Source organism: Lissotriton vulgaris, chromosome 9 (assembly GCF_964263255.1).
Source record: "Lissotriton vulgaris chromosome 9, aLisVul1.2, whole genome shotgun sequence".
NCBI lineage: Eukaryota > Metazoa > Chordata > Amphibia > Caudata > Salamandridae > Lissotriton > Lissotriton vulgaris.
In genome coordinates this window covers 138,531,025-138,551,313 of record NC_141697.1, presented here as the reverse complement: position 1 = coordinate 138,551,313, position 20,289 = coordinate 138,531,025, and the positions used below count along the sequence as shown (strand labels likewise).

At 46.5% G+C, this 20,289-nt stretch overlaps 1 protein-coding gene across 4 annotated transcripts in view; it reads right to left on the bottom strand.

Moving 5' to 3' along the window:
- The window catches only part of ZNF106 (zinc finger protein 106), a 303,557-nt gene that overhangs the window by 98,333 nt on the left and 184,935 nt on the right, over positions 1–20,289 (bottom strand). For all 4 annotated transcript variants that reach the window (XM_086937207.1, XM_086937206.1, XM_086937209.1 and 1 more), the window contains exons 16-17: positions 16,707–16,823; positions 15,497–15,688 (exon numbers count right to left, since the gene is read on the bottom strand). In XM_086937207.1, coding sequence (XP_086793333.1) covers positions 15,497–15,688; positions 16,707–16,823 — 309 coding nt within the window. The remainder of the gene's footprint in view (positions 1–15,496; positions 15,689–16,706; positions 16,824–20,289) is intronic.

Here is a 20,289-nt window from a genome sequence, read left to right as displayed (position 1 = left end):
TGTGCAGAGAGTCCGGGTATCCCTTAATAAGGTACAAGGGCTAACTCTAGCAATCCCAAGGTGCTCCATTTGTGGTAGTGTGGTCGAGTGGTCTAAGGCTTACCAAAATGTAGTGTTATGCACTTGTTGTACAGACTCATTAAATGAGACACACACTTAAAATCTGACACCAATTTAAAAAAAATACATATTTTAAAATGTATTTAGACACTAAGATCTACAAGATTAGGTAAGTGATTTTCGAGTTAGGGATTTTCAGACACTTAGAAAATACAGCTTGTAGAGTTCATGCAAGAACCTCAAACACAGTAAAGTTATCCTATGGAAAAAAATGTACACGACATAGGACCAAACGACTCACAGGACTGTTCTTCAGGACTTAAGGTAAGTAGCAGACATATATGACCTCCCGGAGCACAGTGACCTCCTGGGTGGCTACTGCGTCGATAGACCCGGTGCTCAGCAGATCCATTGTTGAATGTTTCGGTACCTGCAGGCAACTGGCTCCCCCACTTCAAGGGAGATGATGACGGGTTGATGAAGTGCTGGCAGCTCTCCAAGGCTTTTTGAGGATGGACAGCTGCAGGACGAATCAGGTCTTTGCAATTGTCGAGACAGGAGCAGGCAGGGTTTGGCGACATGCCCACAGAAAGTCTTCAGTTATTGAGTTCATCTGCTCTTCTTTGTACTTCTTCTTGGGTCACCTGAATATGAGTTCCTGGTGTCATGGGGGCACCTAAATAGTAAATATAAGGGCGTTAAGGAGAGGGAAGGGTAGTAGCCAATGGGCAACTATCCCTTGGGGTGACTTCACCCCATATATGACCACTTCCTGTCGGGAGTGGGTGTAACCCTGTCCCAGAGTTCTTAATTACACTAAAAACAAGATGGTGAACTCTTTCTTTCGTGGAGCACATCAGGGAGCACACTTTAGGTGTTTGACTAGCTTGGTGGTACAGCACACCTACTGCTTTGCTATTTTCCCACCTGTTGTGGTGCCAAATGGGAGTGTCATATTCCTAGTCTGAGGGAAGCCAGGGTCACATATCAAAGGGGGCAGAAGCCTTAAAGACCCTGGCCTTGATATGCTAAATCGCTAGCTATCCTGCTGGAGGAGCTGGGAACACCTTCCTCCTGAGCAGACATGGTTTCTGGCCTCAGAGAGAGTGGGCTTTCACCTACAAGGGGTCTCAAACGTCTGTGGTTGTAGGCTGGATGAAACCAGTCAGCCAGCACACTACATAGTGGAAGGGTTTCAGGAGCACCTCTAATGTACCCTCAGGGTGCATGTCATAATAAATCCTGTACTGGCATCAGTACAGATTTATTATGACAAGGTGTTTGATACCAAACACCATAGGTTTCAGTAAAGCCATCTTGTAGCTGACGAAGTATTCAAGGAGACTCTCTCTCTCTCTCTCTCTCTCTCTCTCTCTCTCTCTCTCTCTCTCTCTCTCGCTCTCTCTCTCTTTCTCTCTCTCTCTCTTTCTCTCTCTCTCTCTTTCTCTCTCTCTCACTCACTCACCCACCCCCTCACCCACCCACCCTCGGGTAGCGCACACACACTGTATACCCTGCCCTCACCCTTGGGTAGTTTGGCACTGAGCAGTCAGGCTTACCCTACAGAGGCAATGTGTAAAGCATGGGCACTCACCTTAAATACACTGAGCGTCACAAAAGAGACTTCACACAAGATGTAAGTCAATAACATTTGTAGTTAACACATACAATAATCAACTACATGCACATCATGTATTGCAGGGCATATATCACACCTGGAAATATTATTAGCAGGACTAGGCACAACCATGTTGAAATTACATCAATAATGCTCAGTTGGGAAGATTTATTCATCACCCCCATCCCCCTCCTCCCACCCAGCACCCTTATGCAGTGCGACGCATTGCCCAACCCAGGTCCCTCCAAGCAGCATACAGTTCTCATAAGTCAATATCAAACAGTTAGAGGGTGCAACCCGGGTCACAACTTTATCAGAAATATCAGAAAATTGTAACACTTTTTAGTGGCACTGCAAGCCGAGGCTCCACTGGTAAAACCAATGTCAACCATAGTGTTCTTCAGGCAAGAAATCAACACCGTTGGTCGGTGTCGTGAATCCCTTGCTGTCCACAGACAGACAGACAGAAACACACACACATCACAACAGCCATCAGACAGGTCCGTAAGGAACACGCTCGCACACATAAGCACTCAGCACCCTAATGAAGTGCACTGATACCCAGCAGGTAAATTGATAGCACACTGCAGACCCTGTGGCCCAAGCCTACCTCCAGCTCACCCCCAACTGTTCTGCGCACACATAACTAAGAAAACCAGCCCTCTCCCCGGATACTAGGCTGCACACGGCTGAGGTCACACTTAATAAGGGTTGCAGGGGCGCGGGTGGTGGTAAGTAACCAGACTAATTAGGATGCCGTCTGAAAATGGGGGCTTGGCAGCCACTCTGGAAGTTCACCTACAGGATGCCGAGCAGAAGCTGGCTGAAGGCAATAGTGGGTGGCTCATAAGGCTTCTACAGGGCCTTCCGGCACCAGCCCAGTTCAGCGAAGCATTGGGGGGGTGGGGGTGGTGGTCACGCAGTCTCTTGACCTGCTTCACATTGCTCTCGGAAACGTTCCTTTAACCAGTCAGTCACTATCCCTACCAAAGCCTGAGCCGAGCAATACTAACTGGCAACACAATGTCGTCGGGGGCCGGGTGAGTAGATGGTAGTTGGTTTGCCACACCGAGGGAACAATCAATGACTCCGCAGTAGGAGACGCCGCAACCCAGACTTCTATCTTCGACCTGTGCCGGCAACCCAGTAAAAACCTGAGAGAACGGTCAGCTGGAGGACTCCCCCTACGGTGACTGAAACGTTCCCCGGTAAATTGAACTGCGTGCTTACCCGCACGCTCAGGGAGCTTACGCTGTGCCCCACCCTAACCCATTGAAAAATGGTGCCCAGCAGAGGCGGCGAGCGAAGATATGTGAAACCGTGTTGGCTCCGAGCGAAGTGAGGCTCCGGTCCCGGCCCAGCACTACACCCCGCCTGCATCCACTGAACTGCTACTGCGAAGGGAGATGAGGTGAGGAACGGGCGGGAGGCTCGACGACGGGGTATGGGAGTGACCGGACGGGTTTCTCTCCCCCCCCCACCCCCAGCTGTGAGGGGCGACTGGAAATATACACTTGGAGCAGGAGAAGAGGCCAGTAGCAATATAGGCAATAAAGATGTATGATTTTTTATTGCTAACCGCTGATCTCGGCCAATGTATACCTGCCTGACCCTAACATGGCGCCCAATCTGGATTCCTAGAATGGCGGCCGATCACGAATATCACAACGCTTCTACTAAAGTCGCTTGCTGCTATGTAGTGTTGGTGACTGTACTTTTATCTGCCTGAATGACTGCCTGCGGAGAAATCCATTGCTCCATCAAATCTTCACTAAGATCACTCACCTGTCTCTAGACTCAAAACTTTTTGGTCTCCTCCCGATCCTATCTCCTATACGATGGAATCCGAACACTTACCCAGCAGCGTGTTGCATGCCCCTAAGATGGTGTCTACTTTCTGGTGCAGTAGTATTTAATCCCCTCACGCTGACCTAACATCACCATGCAAAAGTGTCCCTCACCATTGCTCTGCTGCTATAAAGGGAAACCCACATACTTTTACCATCGTTGAGTGGTTCAAGCTTTTGAAATTACCTGACATCATAATGGTGCCTACATAATTGGTTCCTGGAAGCTTTGCCAACGAGCACACAATAACCATCCAGCAAGGCTCTACCTGCTTCCATTCAAAACAAGAGCCCCACGAGTCAGAAGGTGAGCTGCTCACTTAGAAGGACAGATTCATGTTGCAGCCCTTACGCTACCAAGGTCTCCAACTACTGAGACATACTACCCGGACTGACAAAGACGATGCCCATGGGCAGATTCTGAAACCTTGCAATACATCATTATCCCTAAATTTACCACCATTGTGTGTGCCATTTACCAAAGCACTCCTTCTCCACTTGTTGGGGAGGGTATTCAGCATTTATTACCAGAAGTCTCAGAGAGGACATACCCCCCACCCCAACACCCCCCCCGAGAGAGATTCCACAGCATCAAGGGAGCCACACACAGCAGAGGTGTGGGAATGGCGCCCCTTGCCAAAGCACTCCTTCTCCACTTGTTGGGGAGGGATCCAGTAGTTATGCCCTGGAGTTTCAGAGACCCCTCAGAGAGAGTCCACAGCGCAAAGGGAACCAAACACAGCGGAAGTGTGGGAGTGATACCTCTTCCACTGGGATCACAGCACTCCAGACATAAGACACTGTTTCTCCTCGTCTCCCAGATGTGTTTTCTTTCAACCTCCCCCTCCTCTTTCCCTCTCTCATTCTTGGTCTACCTCCCCTGCTCCTATACTCTCTCCCCTGAATCTCTCTCCCCTTGCCTGCTTTTTTCCCCATACATCTACGTTTTTAACGCATGTAACTTCGCTCCAGTAATTCATGGAAGGATAAGTTACTTACCTGTAATCCTAGTTCTCTTCCAGGGGTATAATCATCAAAGTCATAAGCACTGAATAGTCCCGCCCACGTGCGGGACCCCGGAGCAATAGCCAATAATATGCATATATCTACATATATATATATATAAATACACATAAAAAAACCATATATATATATATATATATATATATATATATATATATATATATATATATATATATATATATATATATATATATATATATATATCTATCTATCTATCTATATCTATCTATCTATCTATATCTATCTCTATCTCTATCTCTATCTCTATCTCTATCTCTATCTCTATCTCTATATCTATATCTATATATATATATATAGATATATAGATAATATGCATATACACATACATATGCAGCCTGAAATACACCATACTAGGCTAAAAAATACTGCCATTATTGCATGTAACACTTATACATTTGATAAATAAAGACATATATATTACATTATATGATAATGTAAAGAAGAAACACTGCCCTGGGTTTCTTTGAAACACACAACCTTTATTTTCAAAGGTAAAAACAGGCAGGATCATAGAGGCAGATTTAGCCTAGATAGGCTGCATAGTAACAACTGAAAAACTTGGCGCCGTACCTTTAAGACCTCCATGAGCCTCCAGGCTCCCATCATGCACCACAGATGACAGTTAGGTCAGTTCTTTTTGGACGGCGTATAACAGTGTAATCACAGCATGGGTAACATGGAAAAATAGACAGTCCTAGTATTCGCCCGGGGAGGAGGTTGGGTTGCTTATGACTTTGTTGAGTATACCCCTGGAAGAGAACTAGGGTTACAGGTAAGTAACTTATCCTTCTCTTCCAGGGGATACTCATCAATAGTCATAAGCACTAAATAGAGTAGCAAGCCCATCCCATACCCTGCAGACGAATACCAGTCTCTCTAAACAGTATACTGATAAACATTACCCAAACAAATTCCTCAGGGATGCTTGACCAACTTGAGCATCCGCCTGAGTATCAGAATCAAGGCAGTAATGGCGTGCAAAGGTATGGACCGAACGCCACTTAGCTGCCTATCGTTGCAGCTTTTCCTCTAGTGGAATGCGCTCTCGGCTTGCCCGGGAGCTGTTTCCATGCCAACTGATAAGATATCATAATGCATGACACAATCCATCTAGAAATGGACCTCTTAGATGCAGACAAGCCTGTATTCAGAGGGCCATAGTTCACAAACAAATGATCAGACTTTCGAACACTCTTGGTTTTGTCAAGATAAAAATTTCAGAACTCTTTTTAGCTCCAAAGAGTGTAGAGCTTTCTCAGCTGGAGTGTTCGGACTAGCAGAAAATGTAGGCAGTGTAACTGACTGGTTAATGTGAAAATCCGAGACCACTTTAGGAAGGAATCTCGGATAAGTGCGAAGCACTACTCTATTCGCAAGGAAAACGAGATAAGGTTCTGTAGAACAAAAAGCCTGTATCTCGCTGACCCTGCGCGCAGAAGTGATAGCTACTAAGAAGGCCACCTTCCACGACAGATGTTGAAGGGACGCCTTATGAATAGGTTGGAATGGGGGACCCATCAATTTAGACAAAACCACATTCAACTCCCAAGGCGGAGAGGGAGCCCTCACCGGAGGGTAAACTTTCTTGCGACCCTCCAGAAAATCTTTTACCACTGGCATTTGAAAGAAAGAAACCTGAGTGGGAGACTTTCGATATGCTGTTATTGCTGCCAGGTGGACCTTTATAGAAGAATACCGTAAACCTGCTTTGGCCAAAGAAAGTAAGTATGGTAACAGTACCTGTTCTTCACCTCGAATCGGGTCATGACCTTCAGCAACACACCACATGAAAAAGCGCTTCCACTTGAAAGCATAGGACTTTCTTGTAGAAGTTCTTCTCGCCTCTCTCAAAATGTGCATACAGTCCTGCGAGAGACCTAAATGTCCATATTGGACTAACTCAAGAGCCAGACTGCTAGCTTCAGGGACAGCAGGTTGGGATGGAACAGTCTGCCGTTCTCTCTGGTCAGCCGATCCTGACAGCAAGGCAGCCTCCTGTGCGGTACTTTGGACAGATACAGGAGATCCGGGTACCACCACTGGCGTGGCCAATCCGGAGCCACCAGGATCATGTCTGTCTTGGACTTGTACAGTTTCTTGATCACAAAGGGAATGAGTGGAATCGGTGGGAAAGCGTAGAGTAATGTCTTTGACCAGTCCATTCATAGAGCATTTCCCTTGGACCCTCGTGGGTATCTGGAAGCGAAGACGCAGCATTTTGCGTTTTCGGCGTCTGCAAAAAGATCGATTTTTGGTGTCCCCCAGGCCTGGAAGACATCTTTTATTACTTCTTCTTTTAAGACCTAGTCGTGTGCTTCTGCGAAGTGTCTGCTTAGGTCGTCCGCTTAGATGTTTAGGACACCTGGCAGATGGACCACCGATATGCTCATACCCCGAGCCAGAAGCCACTTCCAAATAGCTTGCGCTTCGAGCTACAGTGGCCTGGATCTCGTTCCGCCCTGCTTGTTCAGATAGTACATCGTTGTTGTATTGTCCGTTTGAACAAGCAGGGAGGATGTCTTGATCGCGGGAAAGAAAGCCTTGAGAGCTAGGTTGACAGCTCTGAGTTCCAACATGTTTATATGATACAGCCTTTCTTTCTCTGACCACACTAGATCTTGTAGAGGATCTAGTATCGCGCCTCCTCGAAGAGTGGCGACGTGACGATCTAGAAGAAGGTGAAGTCCGCCTCCTCACTGATGGAGACTTTCTCGGAAGAGTACGCTCACGTCTTCTCGGAGAGTGCACTAACTGTCTTTGAGGGGATCTTGATCTTGAAGCAGGTCTTGCAGACACAGGTGACCTGGAATGAGATCTTGGAAGATTAATTTTCCTTAGTCTTCCAGTCTCTAATTTCTCTCCCAGCCAGCGTGGCGAGATATTAGTTGCCGGCTGAATAGGTGAAGGTGCTCTCGAGGGCTCTGGAGAGACTTGTACAATCTGTAGTTCAGGGGAGGAAGAGGAACTCCCAGAAGACACAGTGTTAACCTTAGACCGGTCTTTAGACACCGTCCTAGGCTTCTTAGGTGCAGGAGACGTCGACGAGGACCTCCTCGACGACGATCCCCTCAACGGCGATCTTGTCCTCGGCATCGATTTGCTTGGTGTTGATTTCCTCGGCGGCAATTTTCCTCGGCGGCGATTTCCTCGGCGGCGATTTCCTCGGCGGCGATCCCCTCGGCGGCGATGGTCTCTTAGGCGTCAACGTTATGCGCCTCGACGGCGATGAATTTCTCGACGTCGTGTGCCTCGACGCCACCTGGCTTGGGCTCTCCGACGTCGAAACCACTGCTGGCCGGTTCGACGTCGACGTCATGGCACCTCTCGACGGCGACCTTGACTTATGTTCCGAGCCTCGCGGCGGCGACAGTCGACGTCGATGAGACTACGTCGAGTCCCACCCTCTTGCAGTCGTAGGCGAGCCGAACCTGGACCGCCTACGCGCATGCCTCTTCTCACCTTGCTTCGACGGCATGATCTTGTTCGACTGCGAAGGATGCCTCGACGTCGACGGTCGCCGCGACGGTGATTCAGATGCCGATTTTGAACACAGAGGTACCTTAGAAGAAGATCTGTCCCTCGACGCAGTAGGGGACCGATGTTTTCTCTTCTCCCCTTTGTCTTTGCGCTCTTTGTGCTGAGAAGGCCTCTTGGAATGAACATCTTCTCTTCCACTCACAGTTTCTCCTCTGTCATACAGGGTCTGTAGCCTGCTCTTCTCCCTCTCCCTGAGAGTTCGGTTAGACAACTTGCTGCAGTGGTAGCAGAGTTCTGGCTTGTGAGAAGATGGTAAATAAGCTACACAGACCGAATGAGGGTCTGACTTGGCCATTTTTTTTACCACAGGCCGGACACTTAACAAACAAGGCCGGCATTATGACTGGAAAAATAGTCAAAAACCAGGAAAAAATTGTTGAATTAGTCAAACAATGACTAAAGACGTCGAGTAAAGACGAAAAATTTGAGAAATACCAGAATAAAGTGATAAAATATCACAAACTGGCGAGCTCAATGCTCCAGAATCCTCACAGAAGGAGCCAGAAAAAAGAACTGACCTAACTGTCACCTGTGGTGCATGATGGGAGCCTAGAGGCTCATGGAGGTCTTAAAGGCACGCGCTAAGTTTTTTAGTTGTTACTATGCAGCCTATCTAGGCTAAATCTGCCTCTATGATCCTGCCTGTTTTTATCTTTGAAAATAAAGGTTGTGTGTTTCAAAGAAACCCAGGGGAGTGTTTCTTCTTTACATTATCATATAATGTAATATATATGTCTTTATTTAGCAAATGTAAAAGTGTTACATGCAATAATGGCAGTCTTTTTTAGCCTAGTATGGTTTATTTTAGGCTGCATATGTATGAGTATATGCATATTATCTAATATATATATATATATATATATATATATATATATATATATATATATATATATATATATATATATATATATATATATATATATATATATATATATGGGTTTTTTATATGTAATTATATATATATATATATATATATATATATATATATGTAGATATATGCATATTATTGGCTATTGCTCCGGGGTCCCGCACGTGAGTGGGACTATTTAGTGCTTATGACTATTGACGAGTATCCCCTGGAAGGGAACTTGTAAATAGGCTCGGAAACCATTTTCGTTCTCATGTAAAGCGTTCTGATACCTCCGGGTCTAGCCAGCGCTATATAAAACTTTTCAAATAAATAATAAATAAATAAACTGGTCGTACCAGGCAATTCCAGTCACACACACAGGCGCAAGTTCAAGGTACAATAAAGCACTGCTATGTTTACGCCCCAACCTCCGAGGGCCTCAACCTGTGAATCAGATACCGCAAGCAATAAGCATGCAGACGGCGTGTCGCACTAGAGAAATGTGGAACAATCTATGAAGCATGCCAGGCCGGATCCCGCAACCGGTGAATCCGCTCACCACCAAGACGCTTCTGCGTGCCAAGGCCCCATGTTGGAAGATGCCGGATGCCACCTTGGGTTGCAGCGGTCATTTTTGATTGACCAGATACCGCCAGCTGAGCTCGTCTGCACTGGCACTTATGGATTTCGCAAAATGGTTCACAATCGGGGTGGTGCCCTGACATTCCAAACATCTCCAAAGGCACAAAGCCTCCTGGCACAGAACCCAGGATCCCACGCCGCCCTACCTGTTGCAGCACCACATGGTGGTTGTGTTGTCCATGGAACCTGTACCAGCCTCTCCTTGATTGATGGTAGGAAGGCCTTTAATGTCAGACGGATGGCTTGCAACTCCAACTAACTAATATGCAGCTAAGTTTCAGCTGAAGAAGAGAGTCCTCTAGTCTGCACCTCTTCCAGATGACCTCTCCAATCTAGCAGTGAAACCTCCGTCACCACAGACGGGGTGGGAATGGGAGAAGAGTCCTCCCGTTGATCATGTTGCAGTTGAGCAGCCACCACTGCAGATCTTAGGCAATCTCTTTCGAAACCCGAATGTCATCAGACAGATATCCTTGGTGCTGGGCCAATGGGTACTTCCAAACCCAAGGCAGAGCTTTCATATGCCATCTGAGGAGGACAAGCAGGATGCAGGAGGATAAAAGGCGTAAAAGTATCAGACCTGCTTTCACTGAGAACCAGGACCAAGGGTGAAACATTGGGATCATGGCCCAAATGTCCTTATCTCATAGCAACAAAGCTCCTATAAAAAACAAATGTTTCTGTGAGGGAGACAGGTGTGACTTTGGCTCGGTGACTGAGAACTCAGACAATGTTGTTAAGTATGCCACTGTCTTGAGGAGGTCTATGACAGAGTGTGGTGAGCCCACCTTCAACAGCCAGTAGTTGAGGTAGGGTAAGCCTGGAATCTCCTAACACTGCCACCAGAGGGGCACTGGTCTGGCCAAAAGGGAGAATGGTAATCCTCGAACCACAAGTATGGTCTGTGGGACTGCAGGACAGGCATATGACTGTACACATCCTATCTTATAAGTTGCCAACTTCAGACCCCCTGTAAGTCCCTAGTAAAAGGTACCTCTGGTACCTAGGGCACTGGGACCGAAAAGGGTCCCCTGGCGACGACTCATCAAGGCCATACAAACGGCCACTGCAGCCTGCGTGCCTTGGTGCAGACAAACTACTATGTCGACATGGCACACTACCTGTGTGCCCTGTCAAAGCAGCACTACCTAAGGTTTGGGTAAGTCACCCTTCTAGCAGGCCTTACAAACCCTAAGGCAGTGTGCACTATTTCTCAGGCATGGGCATATCCTCATGAGCAGATAAGCCCCTACAATATTTAAGTCTATTCTTAATATTGTAAGTGCCAGGGGAGCCATAGACAGTACATGGACTGGAAACTGGACAACTCAAGTTCCACAGCCCCATGATGGCTTCACTGAACCCAGGAGTGTTTGGTACCAAACAACCCCTAATAATAAACCCACACTGATGCCAGTGTTAGATTTACTAAAACAGAGTGCACACCAGAGGTGCCCCCTGAAAACCTCCAACCCTGGTTTGGTTTGACCGGCTTTAAGCAGCCTGCCACCATCAGACACGTTTCTGGACCCCTGGGTTGAGAGCCCCTGCTCTCTGAGGACAGAAACAAAGCCCATCCTGGGCGGAGGTGTCGCACCTCCTCCCCTCTTGCTAAGCACAGTGCTTGAGAGGGAAGCTTCAAAAGCCTTGCCGCCTTTATAATGCACCACAGCCTTTGCTGGTAGCAGCAGATGGCAGCCCCCGGTTCAAACCCCCATTTTTGGTGGGAGAACCAGTTGGAAAACTAAGTGAGAAAAGGAGGTGTTCCCCCTTCGCCAACTCCACCCCTCAGGTGCTGAAGGCAAATTAAAGCACATTTTTCAGTGACCACTATCTTGAAGATGGTGGGACTTAAACAATCAGGGTGAGGGCTATGCCCCCCAATAACAGGAGGGTGACATACAAGAGGGTGTAGAAACCCCTGGAAATGAAGCCATTGTCCCTACTGGTTACTCTCCTGTAATACCCCTAAATCTAGTATTTAGGTGAGAACCCCAGACCCTGCAGAAATCTGATTCCTGATTAACTTCAAAGCCTACCCCTAAATCTAGTATTTAGGTGGGAACCCCAGACCCTGCTGAAATCAGATTCCTGATTAACTTCAAAGCCTAACCCTAAATCTAGTATTTAGGTGGGAACCCCAGACCCTGCTGAAATCAGATTCCTGATTACCTACAAAGCCTAGACTCCAAAGAGCCGCAACAGCAAGAAAGAAGAACGACCATTGACTGACTTGGCACTAGTCCTGCTGGCTTGTCTGCTGCCTTTCGTGCTTGCTACCAAAAGTCGACTCATCCCGCAGTCCCAGCAACCTCCAAAACCATGGGAGGACTGCCTGCCTTCAATAAAGATCAAGAACTCCCATGGACAGCGGATCTGTCCAGAAGAACCCAACTATAAAGAATCGAAGTCCTGAGCGAGGAACCACAAAAGGACCCACATCTGCAACGGACGCCCACAACCAGAGTCCAAGTGGCCCACCGGTCGGGCGAAGGTTCCTCAGCGATTCTGAGCCAGAGTCCACTTTGGGCTGACCCTTGCTGGACTCTACTTCGACGCCTGCAGCCTCAATCTGAAGACACCCCCCCTAACCTGCCCAGTAAGCTGTTCCCGATGAAAAAGAAAACCCCTGCACCCGAAGCCCCTGGGCTTTGGAGAGATTGACCAAGGGTGCCCCTATGTTCCCTACCATCAGAACTTAACTGGGAGGTTGTGGATTTCCTTTGTTCAGCCTCCTAGCCAGTGCCTGCAGCCTCTTTTCAAAACCAATCTCCCAATTGATTTGCATTATGAGGAGGTCGAGATTGTGTTGGCACTGTGCATCTGAGGGTGTAAGACTGGTGCTGCCTTGTGGCCCCGTGCTTACATTAACTCCAGAAGATCGCACCCTGACACCACTTCACTCACTTGTAAGCAGAACATCTTCAATTACTCCCGGGCTCCATTGGTAATATTGGGCGCCCAACCCCGAATGTAACCTCTTTTTTTTTTTTGCAGAGTTTAATATAGCGCGAACTTGACCCGAATCGGGTATCATAGCGCTTTACATAGCACCAGTTACGTTACATGAGGACGCACATTCATTTTTTGTTAGGCACGGGGAGATTAAGTGATTTGCCCAGAATCACAGGATGTTTGGCGTCGTTACCGAGACTCGAACCCAGATCCCCAGGTGGTACTAATTTGAACATTGCCTAGTGTTGACCGGAAACCTCGAAGACTGGATTTGTAGGTTGTGTACTTACCTTCAAAACTGCATTCTTGTTTTCCTCCCGAAGGTTAACATTGCTAAACTCAAAAATTGCACCAAGTATCCACTATTTAAAGTGAAAAGAATTTTTGTTGAAAAATGTATTTACCTTTTAACGTACATCTTGGCCTTAGAATAAATCTAGGAAGACGCTTATTTTTTATTAAATTGGTGTGCATCTCCGTTTTGAGTCATCTGTCTTTTATTAGTCACTGCGTGCATGACAAATATCTTAAACTACTCTGCCTTAGACTGAAGGCTGCTCGACCACAGTAGCACAAATAGTACACTTTGGGTTTACATTGAACCCTGTAGATTTCTGAGGGAATCTCTGGACTCTACACAATATAACCAATTATAGGTATATCCCATTGAGAGCCAGCTTCCTACAATTATTCAGGGCAGCACAAATTATTTTGAATGGTTTGAGTAAGGGAGGGCCTAAATTCTTCTGAGACTGCTGGCAAAATCTTGCTGGCGATGTTCCAGAAGGCATGTGTATATCGCCCCCATAAGCAAACTGTGTTGACCCACCTAAAGGTTAGGCTGGCAGAAGAGAACATTTGTTTGCCAAACACCTCAATTTGTTTCTGCTCCCTGTCCAGGGAGTGTCACAGGTAAAGAATTAAGATTCACCTTAATGGTGGAAGCTTGGACCACAAAACTTTTCAGAAGTAGGATGCTGTGTAAGAAAATCAGCATCGCTGGCATCTGGCCATTGGCTTGTATGCAAGTGTGAAGGAGCCCATAGGGGTGTGGTCTAGGACCTTGCTGACTGAGAGTAAGGGATTGGAGGAAGCAATCCCAGGTTGCAGGATTTCTGTAAGGACTTTAGGATTCAATTCAACTGAAGGCATATGTAGTTCCAGGACCTCAGCAGCTTGTCAAATTACCACAGCAAAGGAAACACTGTTTTTCACTGGTTGTGAGGGGGAAATCAAGCCTGTACAAAGGAAGCGTCAAATCCACCAGCCTCATGAATCCCATGTTAGAACGGGAAACAAAGAGATGATGAAGCCTCTGAGGATGGCTGAAAAAGTGATACATTGTCAGAATCATGCTGTACGGGTGCTGGGTGTGCGGTACTGGAGTCGGAGCGCAAACTTGGTCGGGTCGAGATGGATTCAGTTCGGGATCAAATGTCCGAATTCGCACCAGTGATGTCTGGACCAATATCAAAGATAAAGGGATTGGTACATGTCTTGCAGCTGGAATGGTAGTCAGCATTAGAGTTAGTGCAGAACCCAAGACTAGTTCTAGGTGCCAGATGGCAATGATGATTGATTTCTCTGGAGGCAATCGGAATAGAGGCCACTCTAGATCTTTAAAGTTTAAAGGTATCCCAAAGGGAGCTAAGAGTGCCAAAAATATGCGGCATGGTCTCCTTGAAAGCCTTGAATTTTTGCAACGTTGCTGATGACCCAAGGAACTGTGGCCACATTGGGAACAATTGTAGAATCGGCTCCTCAATGGGGAATAGTGAGTGAGATCGAGTGGCATCTTGATGCCCTTTCGACTTCTCTTTAGATAGAGTGGCGGGATGAGGTAAAGTTTCACTTCTCCTTCTTATTTTCCTCTTCAATTTGGACTTTGACTAACTAGATGACTTCAACACACAAAGAAGACCTGTCATGCGACTGCTCTCAATAGCTGGAGTGGGTGTACGCCATCGACATGGAGTGGGACTTACCCTTCTATGTTTAGCAAAGTACAGATCTGCTTCACAGTCCCGGATCTTTGCGTAATGAGTTGTGCCCTGAGCCCAAACACAAAAGGCACACCTCAGGCAGTTCTTTTACTGACAACTGTTTTTAACAATCCCAGCATGGCTTTCTTTCTGTTGTTTTAGGTGAGGACATTGTTCACTTGCACAATGGCGTTCGATTTGAAAAGTCCCTAAGCTGAAGAAAGAAAGAGCAGAGCTCCTGATCCGCGTCCAAGGTGCAGAAAGAAAGGAGCAGTACAATAACATACAAGGTCTAAACATAAAAGGTATCAGAAAGAGGCAACCAAATAATCTGATGTGACTAACACTTGTTAGGCTTATTATTTTATACGGATTGAAAATGAGTACATAAATTCAATATTCTTACTTTGTGTGCATTACGTGTGCCGTTCCTTACCAGTGTGAATCATGCTTGAAATATGGACTACAAATTGCTAAGTGTTTATGACTTGTTTTTAGCTTTTTTGTTTTTTCCCCATATTATTTTATTATTGCTCTATGGTTCTTGTTGTTTATTGCTGCAACACATTTTCATCCTTGAAAAACCCTGAAGGTATCCCCCAAGGGACAAAAAACAGGTTGGATTTTTTTTTTTTATGAATCCATAACACCCATGTTTTCAACAACAAACGCTTTATGAAGAAAAATATGAAGAATAATAGACTCATATCAATGATGCTTGGTAAAATAAATGTTGCAAAAAGTCTTTATTATCACTGCGAAAAGGGATCCCCACTGTCCACCTTATGTGAACATAATATTTAGAAATAAAACAAAAACATGTGTTATAGTATTTTCTACTAGCCAATGGCACCTGACTAATAAATCCTATTTAGTATTAACCAAGATAAAGTGTTTAGCAATTTTTAAAAAGTACATCTTTTTTTACTATACATAAACATTTGTGGCAGCAAGCCTTTACCTTCATACAGAGCACAGTTTTACTGTGGCCTTCAAGGGTGCGTAGAAGCAGACCATTTTGAGCATCCCGTACACTGATGGTACAGTCATAGGAACCTACTAGCAGTAAACGACGGGAACCCTCCTGCGCTGAGGCTAGGCAGCTAACTGCCCGAGGACCATGGCACTCAAATGTGTCCAACTGTTTGCCACTCTGGGAAATAAAATTCAAGCAAAACATTAGATCTACAAAATAGGCTATTTACAAAAACATAGAGAACCATTGTTTATGCTGTAATTATTGCTAAAGGACCAAATAGTAATGAAAGAATGGATGTTTGCATTCAGACTATGAAAAAGCAGAACTATTGCTCACTGAATTCTGGAAATGTTTATTTAGGCCTCAACTCTTTAGAATCTGAGTGGAGGCATTGAAAACACATAATCCAGAAGCTTGCATAAGCTCTTCCCTAACACGTACATAAGTTGGTCCATTTGTCCCATACCTTAAGATGCTGAATTAATTCAGTGTAAGACCAAATAAGATAAATTGTTGGAAGACTGTGATTATTTGACTACATGGAATAAGGAACACCTGAACAATAAATGAGTCAGTCCTAGTAGGGTTGGCTAATAAGTGCAAAGACAACATCTCCCAATCACAACACTGAGGAGGAGTTACTATAGCACACTTGGAACATGATTTGAATTAAATATTTGTGAATACAAGCAACTGTACTCCAATATAGATATTCCAAACTAGTTTGCAGCAATATGTGCACTCTCAGAGTTACGGGTCTCAAGCCGAAAACTGAGAAAGGGGTTAGATGCCTCACTCACTTAGAGGAGATAAACAAAGCAACATCAGCCCAAGACCAAACAGGTAAACCCCTAGGTCAGAGAGCTTGCCCCGGGATTTTATGTCACATATCACGTCCACAACTGTGGAACTATACAGAGACCAGTCAGAGAAACTTCATTCCTAATGTACGCTTTTAGCAAGCATGGGATGACTTTAGCAGATGGCCCTTGATAAATAAATAAATAAATAAATAAATAAATATATATATATATATATATATATATATATATATATATATATATATATATACACACACACTTCTTTGAACTAGCAGATAGGATTAGTGCATCATGTTTAACATTACCAAACATTTCTTTACAGAGTAATGATATTCAAAACACGCATTAGCGGATTTACTTAAAATGCTCACCTTAATACTGAAGGTAATGACACAACCATTTGCCAAACCAGCAAAGAGGATTCGCCAACGAGCATGCAGGCATACCACCCGGTCATCAAGCTGGAACTGGTTTGTGCATTCTTGAGTCTGTAACAGGAGATCAGTAAACGTTTCTGAGTTGCCTTTTATTATTTTGTTCAAAACAAAAACTGAGTTCCAGTCTATGTGTAACCAACTATCAGCCTATGTGTAACCAACTATAATGAGAATATTTATAAGCCTCTTCTCACAGGTAATCATGAAGGGTTTTCGGCCGTCCCACTTCTACGGACTGCCCTGACTTCCTGCTGACGTAAAAGGCTTGTTATCTTTAAGGGACTATACACATGGCCCCATAAAGATAATAAAAACCTTTTACGCCAGAAGGAAAGCAGGCCGAGGCCGTCCCAGTAGGACGGCAGAAAAACAGAAAAAACGGCGTCATGGAGGAGTGCTTGTTGATGAAGCTACATGAGGATGTTTCTTTGTCGCTTTCCCGCTTCTCGTCAAGGCGCCAAATGGCATTCCAGTACGTACTGGCCGGCGAGAGCAAGACTGTAGTGGTGAGTTGGGGGAAAAGCAGCGTGGTCGAGCCCCCCTTCCCCCTTGCATCTCTTTACGGGGGCCGGGTATGACCATAACGTGAATCTTGCCTGAATCCCTCCCTCCACTCCCCACCATGCCATCAGTGCCGGTTTTAGGTCCCCGACTGTTCGGTTAGAGGCCGGCAGAGCATGTCGCAATTAGAACAAATCAGCCTTAAACAAGGACAGTTACCAGATTCACTTACAGCCCCCCGTCACGAGGTCCAATGTCCGGGGATAGCTGCCGTCAGTATCACAAATTCTACCGCTTCCCACTGCCTGCAGATGGCCGACTACACCCCTTGGGGGACGGCAGCACCCCCCCTTGCTGGCCAGCACTGCGCCGTTTTGAGGTTGGGTACTGTAGTGAGAGATCTGAAATCACTACCCCGCATACGTCACCGGACCCTAGGCCTCGGCGACCCATGTCCATTATAAAAACCGAATAATGATTTACCTTCCAGATGCAATCAACGATTTCCGGTTTAAAGGCTGATATTCCGGTAATCTATAGCGCTGCGCACGTGATAACAATAAAATATGTACGACCGGGCCTTGCCTCAAGCCAGATCAGCCGATTGAAGCGGAGAGCGGCCTGCGGCCTCCGCCTTATTAAAGCCAAAGATTTCCCTTTCCTGCGTCTCCTTCATAATTCAAGCCTCACTGCTTGGGGGGATGGGAGGGGGGGGGGGGGGGGGGCCGTGTTGGTGTGCCTGTCCAAGAATGGAGAAGTCCGGGTGTCCACGATGTACAGATCACTGCAGGTGTCAGTGGAGAGCGTTAACTTGCTGCTCCATCCTGCCAGCGACAGGGCGGTGTAGGGTCCGACTCTGAGCCTGGAGTACTGCCAACCCCTCAGTTAAAGTGTTTGGAGCCCATCTACTGACTTCTAGGCACACAGGGAGAGCCTCTGTCGTCAACAGCTGAGAGAATCCCCGGACGTAGCTGGAAGTGCCGGGGGCTGCGCAGGGCTGCGCCGAGAGGATTCGTGCTGATGCGGAGATTGGCACAGGCGACTCATCGGATGTAACTAAATAGCTGTAGGTGTAGGGAGGCTGCCAGGAGTGGACAGGAGAGGGGAGGGGGTTGATACACGTCAGCATCAGCTCCGGCGATGATCAGCTCATTTAGGGACTAAGTGTGCATTTACCCCAAAACGTTAGCCCAATGCGAATACGCAAGCAAGGTTGGCAACCGCGGCAATCATAAAGAAGAATCCCGGTTACAGGCGGCGTCCTGGAGAAAGCACCACTCTCACTGAAGCCTGCGTTGCCTGCAGGCACAGAATAAGCAAGCTGCCTGGTCTCATGAATGGTATGTACCCTCTTTTAACCGAAGGTTTACCTAAGGCCACCCCGGAAGTATCAAAAGATCTACCACCTCCAATGCTCCCGACTAAAATACATCAGAAAACCGCAAAGGACATTTTCCTTTCTTCCTATCTAGATGATGTAGCCCCCGAATATGTTAATACTGCACCGCCACACACACCTCCTCCTGGCGGCGCTGCACCCCGAGACAATCCGCCCCCACCTCCGCGACAAGCTACTCCTCCTCCTCCTCTTCCTCCTCCTCTTCTTCCCGTCCCGGCTGTCCCTCTTGGTCTTCCAGCAGTCCTTCCACCTCTCCCTACAACTAACCTTTCTACCTTACACCCATTGAATCTCTTCGGAGACGGTGCATCAGGAGGCGCGTCAGGAGGGGCGACAGGTTTCCAGACACCACCACAAGCACATAGATGGACTTGCAGGGATCTAGCACAACAACGTACCCCTCGGGCAGCCGATTTTGATATAATGAAGGAACGTCTTGGGGATTGTAGATATGATCCAGTACCCGGTAGAAATGATGACAGATTAATACTCGCATCAGTACGACTAAGACGGGTCACCAACTTTTTATCGACACTACCCGGAATGATAGATCATCTAGACAGAATATATCATTTTGTTCAAACAGGGGAAGGCCCTGAGAGTATTGGCCAGGCCATGGCTCACCAGAAAGTTGACACTCAAGCCAAGATATTACGGTTTTTTATAAACTGCTTAATAAGAGAACAAGATAGGCCGGGTGTAGACCCGGAGGAAATGAAAGCACTTCATAGATGGGGTCAGAATATAGCAGACGGGAACCACGATAAACAGAATTGTATAAAAAACATGTATCAAAGAATTAGAAGCGTAGTAATAAAAATACACGAAACAAGACAGTCAGAACCAGAACTTAGTCAGACGAGGTTGCCGACAGTCTGTACTGAACGTACGCCTCTTCATTGTCACTTCTCCATCTGAACTCAGTCAATGATTTATGGGGCGCAGCAGCGACCTATAACCCCCACTTCAGGCGCTATTGGGGTCGTAATGCCCACATTGCTCTTTAGCGCTCCTCGATGTCACTGAAGGTAGGCATGTCACGTGTGTGTTCTCCGACGCGTTCGCCAGAAGAAGTGCTAGGTATGTTCGAGGTTTTTGCGTGTCTGTGTTGGGAATATGTCTGTGCATGTAGTGTGCGTGCACAAAAGAGTAGCCATCAATAGTGTAATAAGTGCCGTGGCACCGGGTTCCAGGGTAAGAGGGGACCACGTCCTCAAATTAGCGTCGGTTTTCTTACTTCCACACCATGGAGTGTGTTCGCTGGAGAGGACAGTTTTCTGTCTACGCCACTATGCATGCTGGTTGCACGCGAGGGGCTGTTTATATATCAACGGGGGTGTTTCCAAGCCAAAGCTTGGATATGAGAAAAGTGAAGTGTACCTGTGGGTGCGTGCGCACTAGTTAATTGTGACAGTGCATGGACGTTGTGCGCGCGGTACTATGGATGTATATGTTCCAGCACACAAGAGTGTACGCACACACACTGCTTTCTCAGTTCATTTTCCCTGACAATATGGATTTCGCTCACATACCCTCGCCACCTCCTTATTCATTTCGCGCTCTGTAGGAAGCCGAGGGGCTGTCCGTGGCTCCTGACAGTACTCAGCCGTCATATCT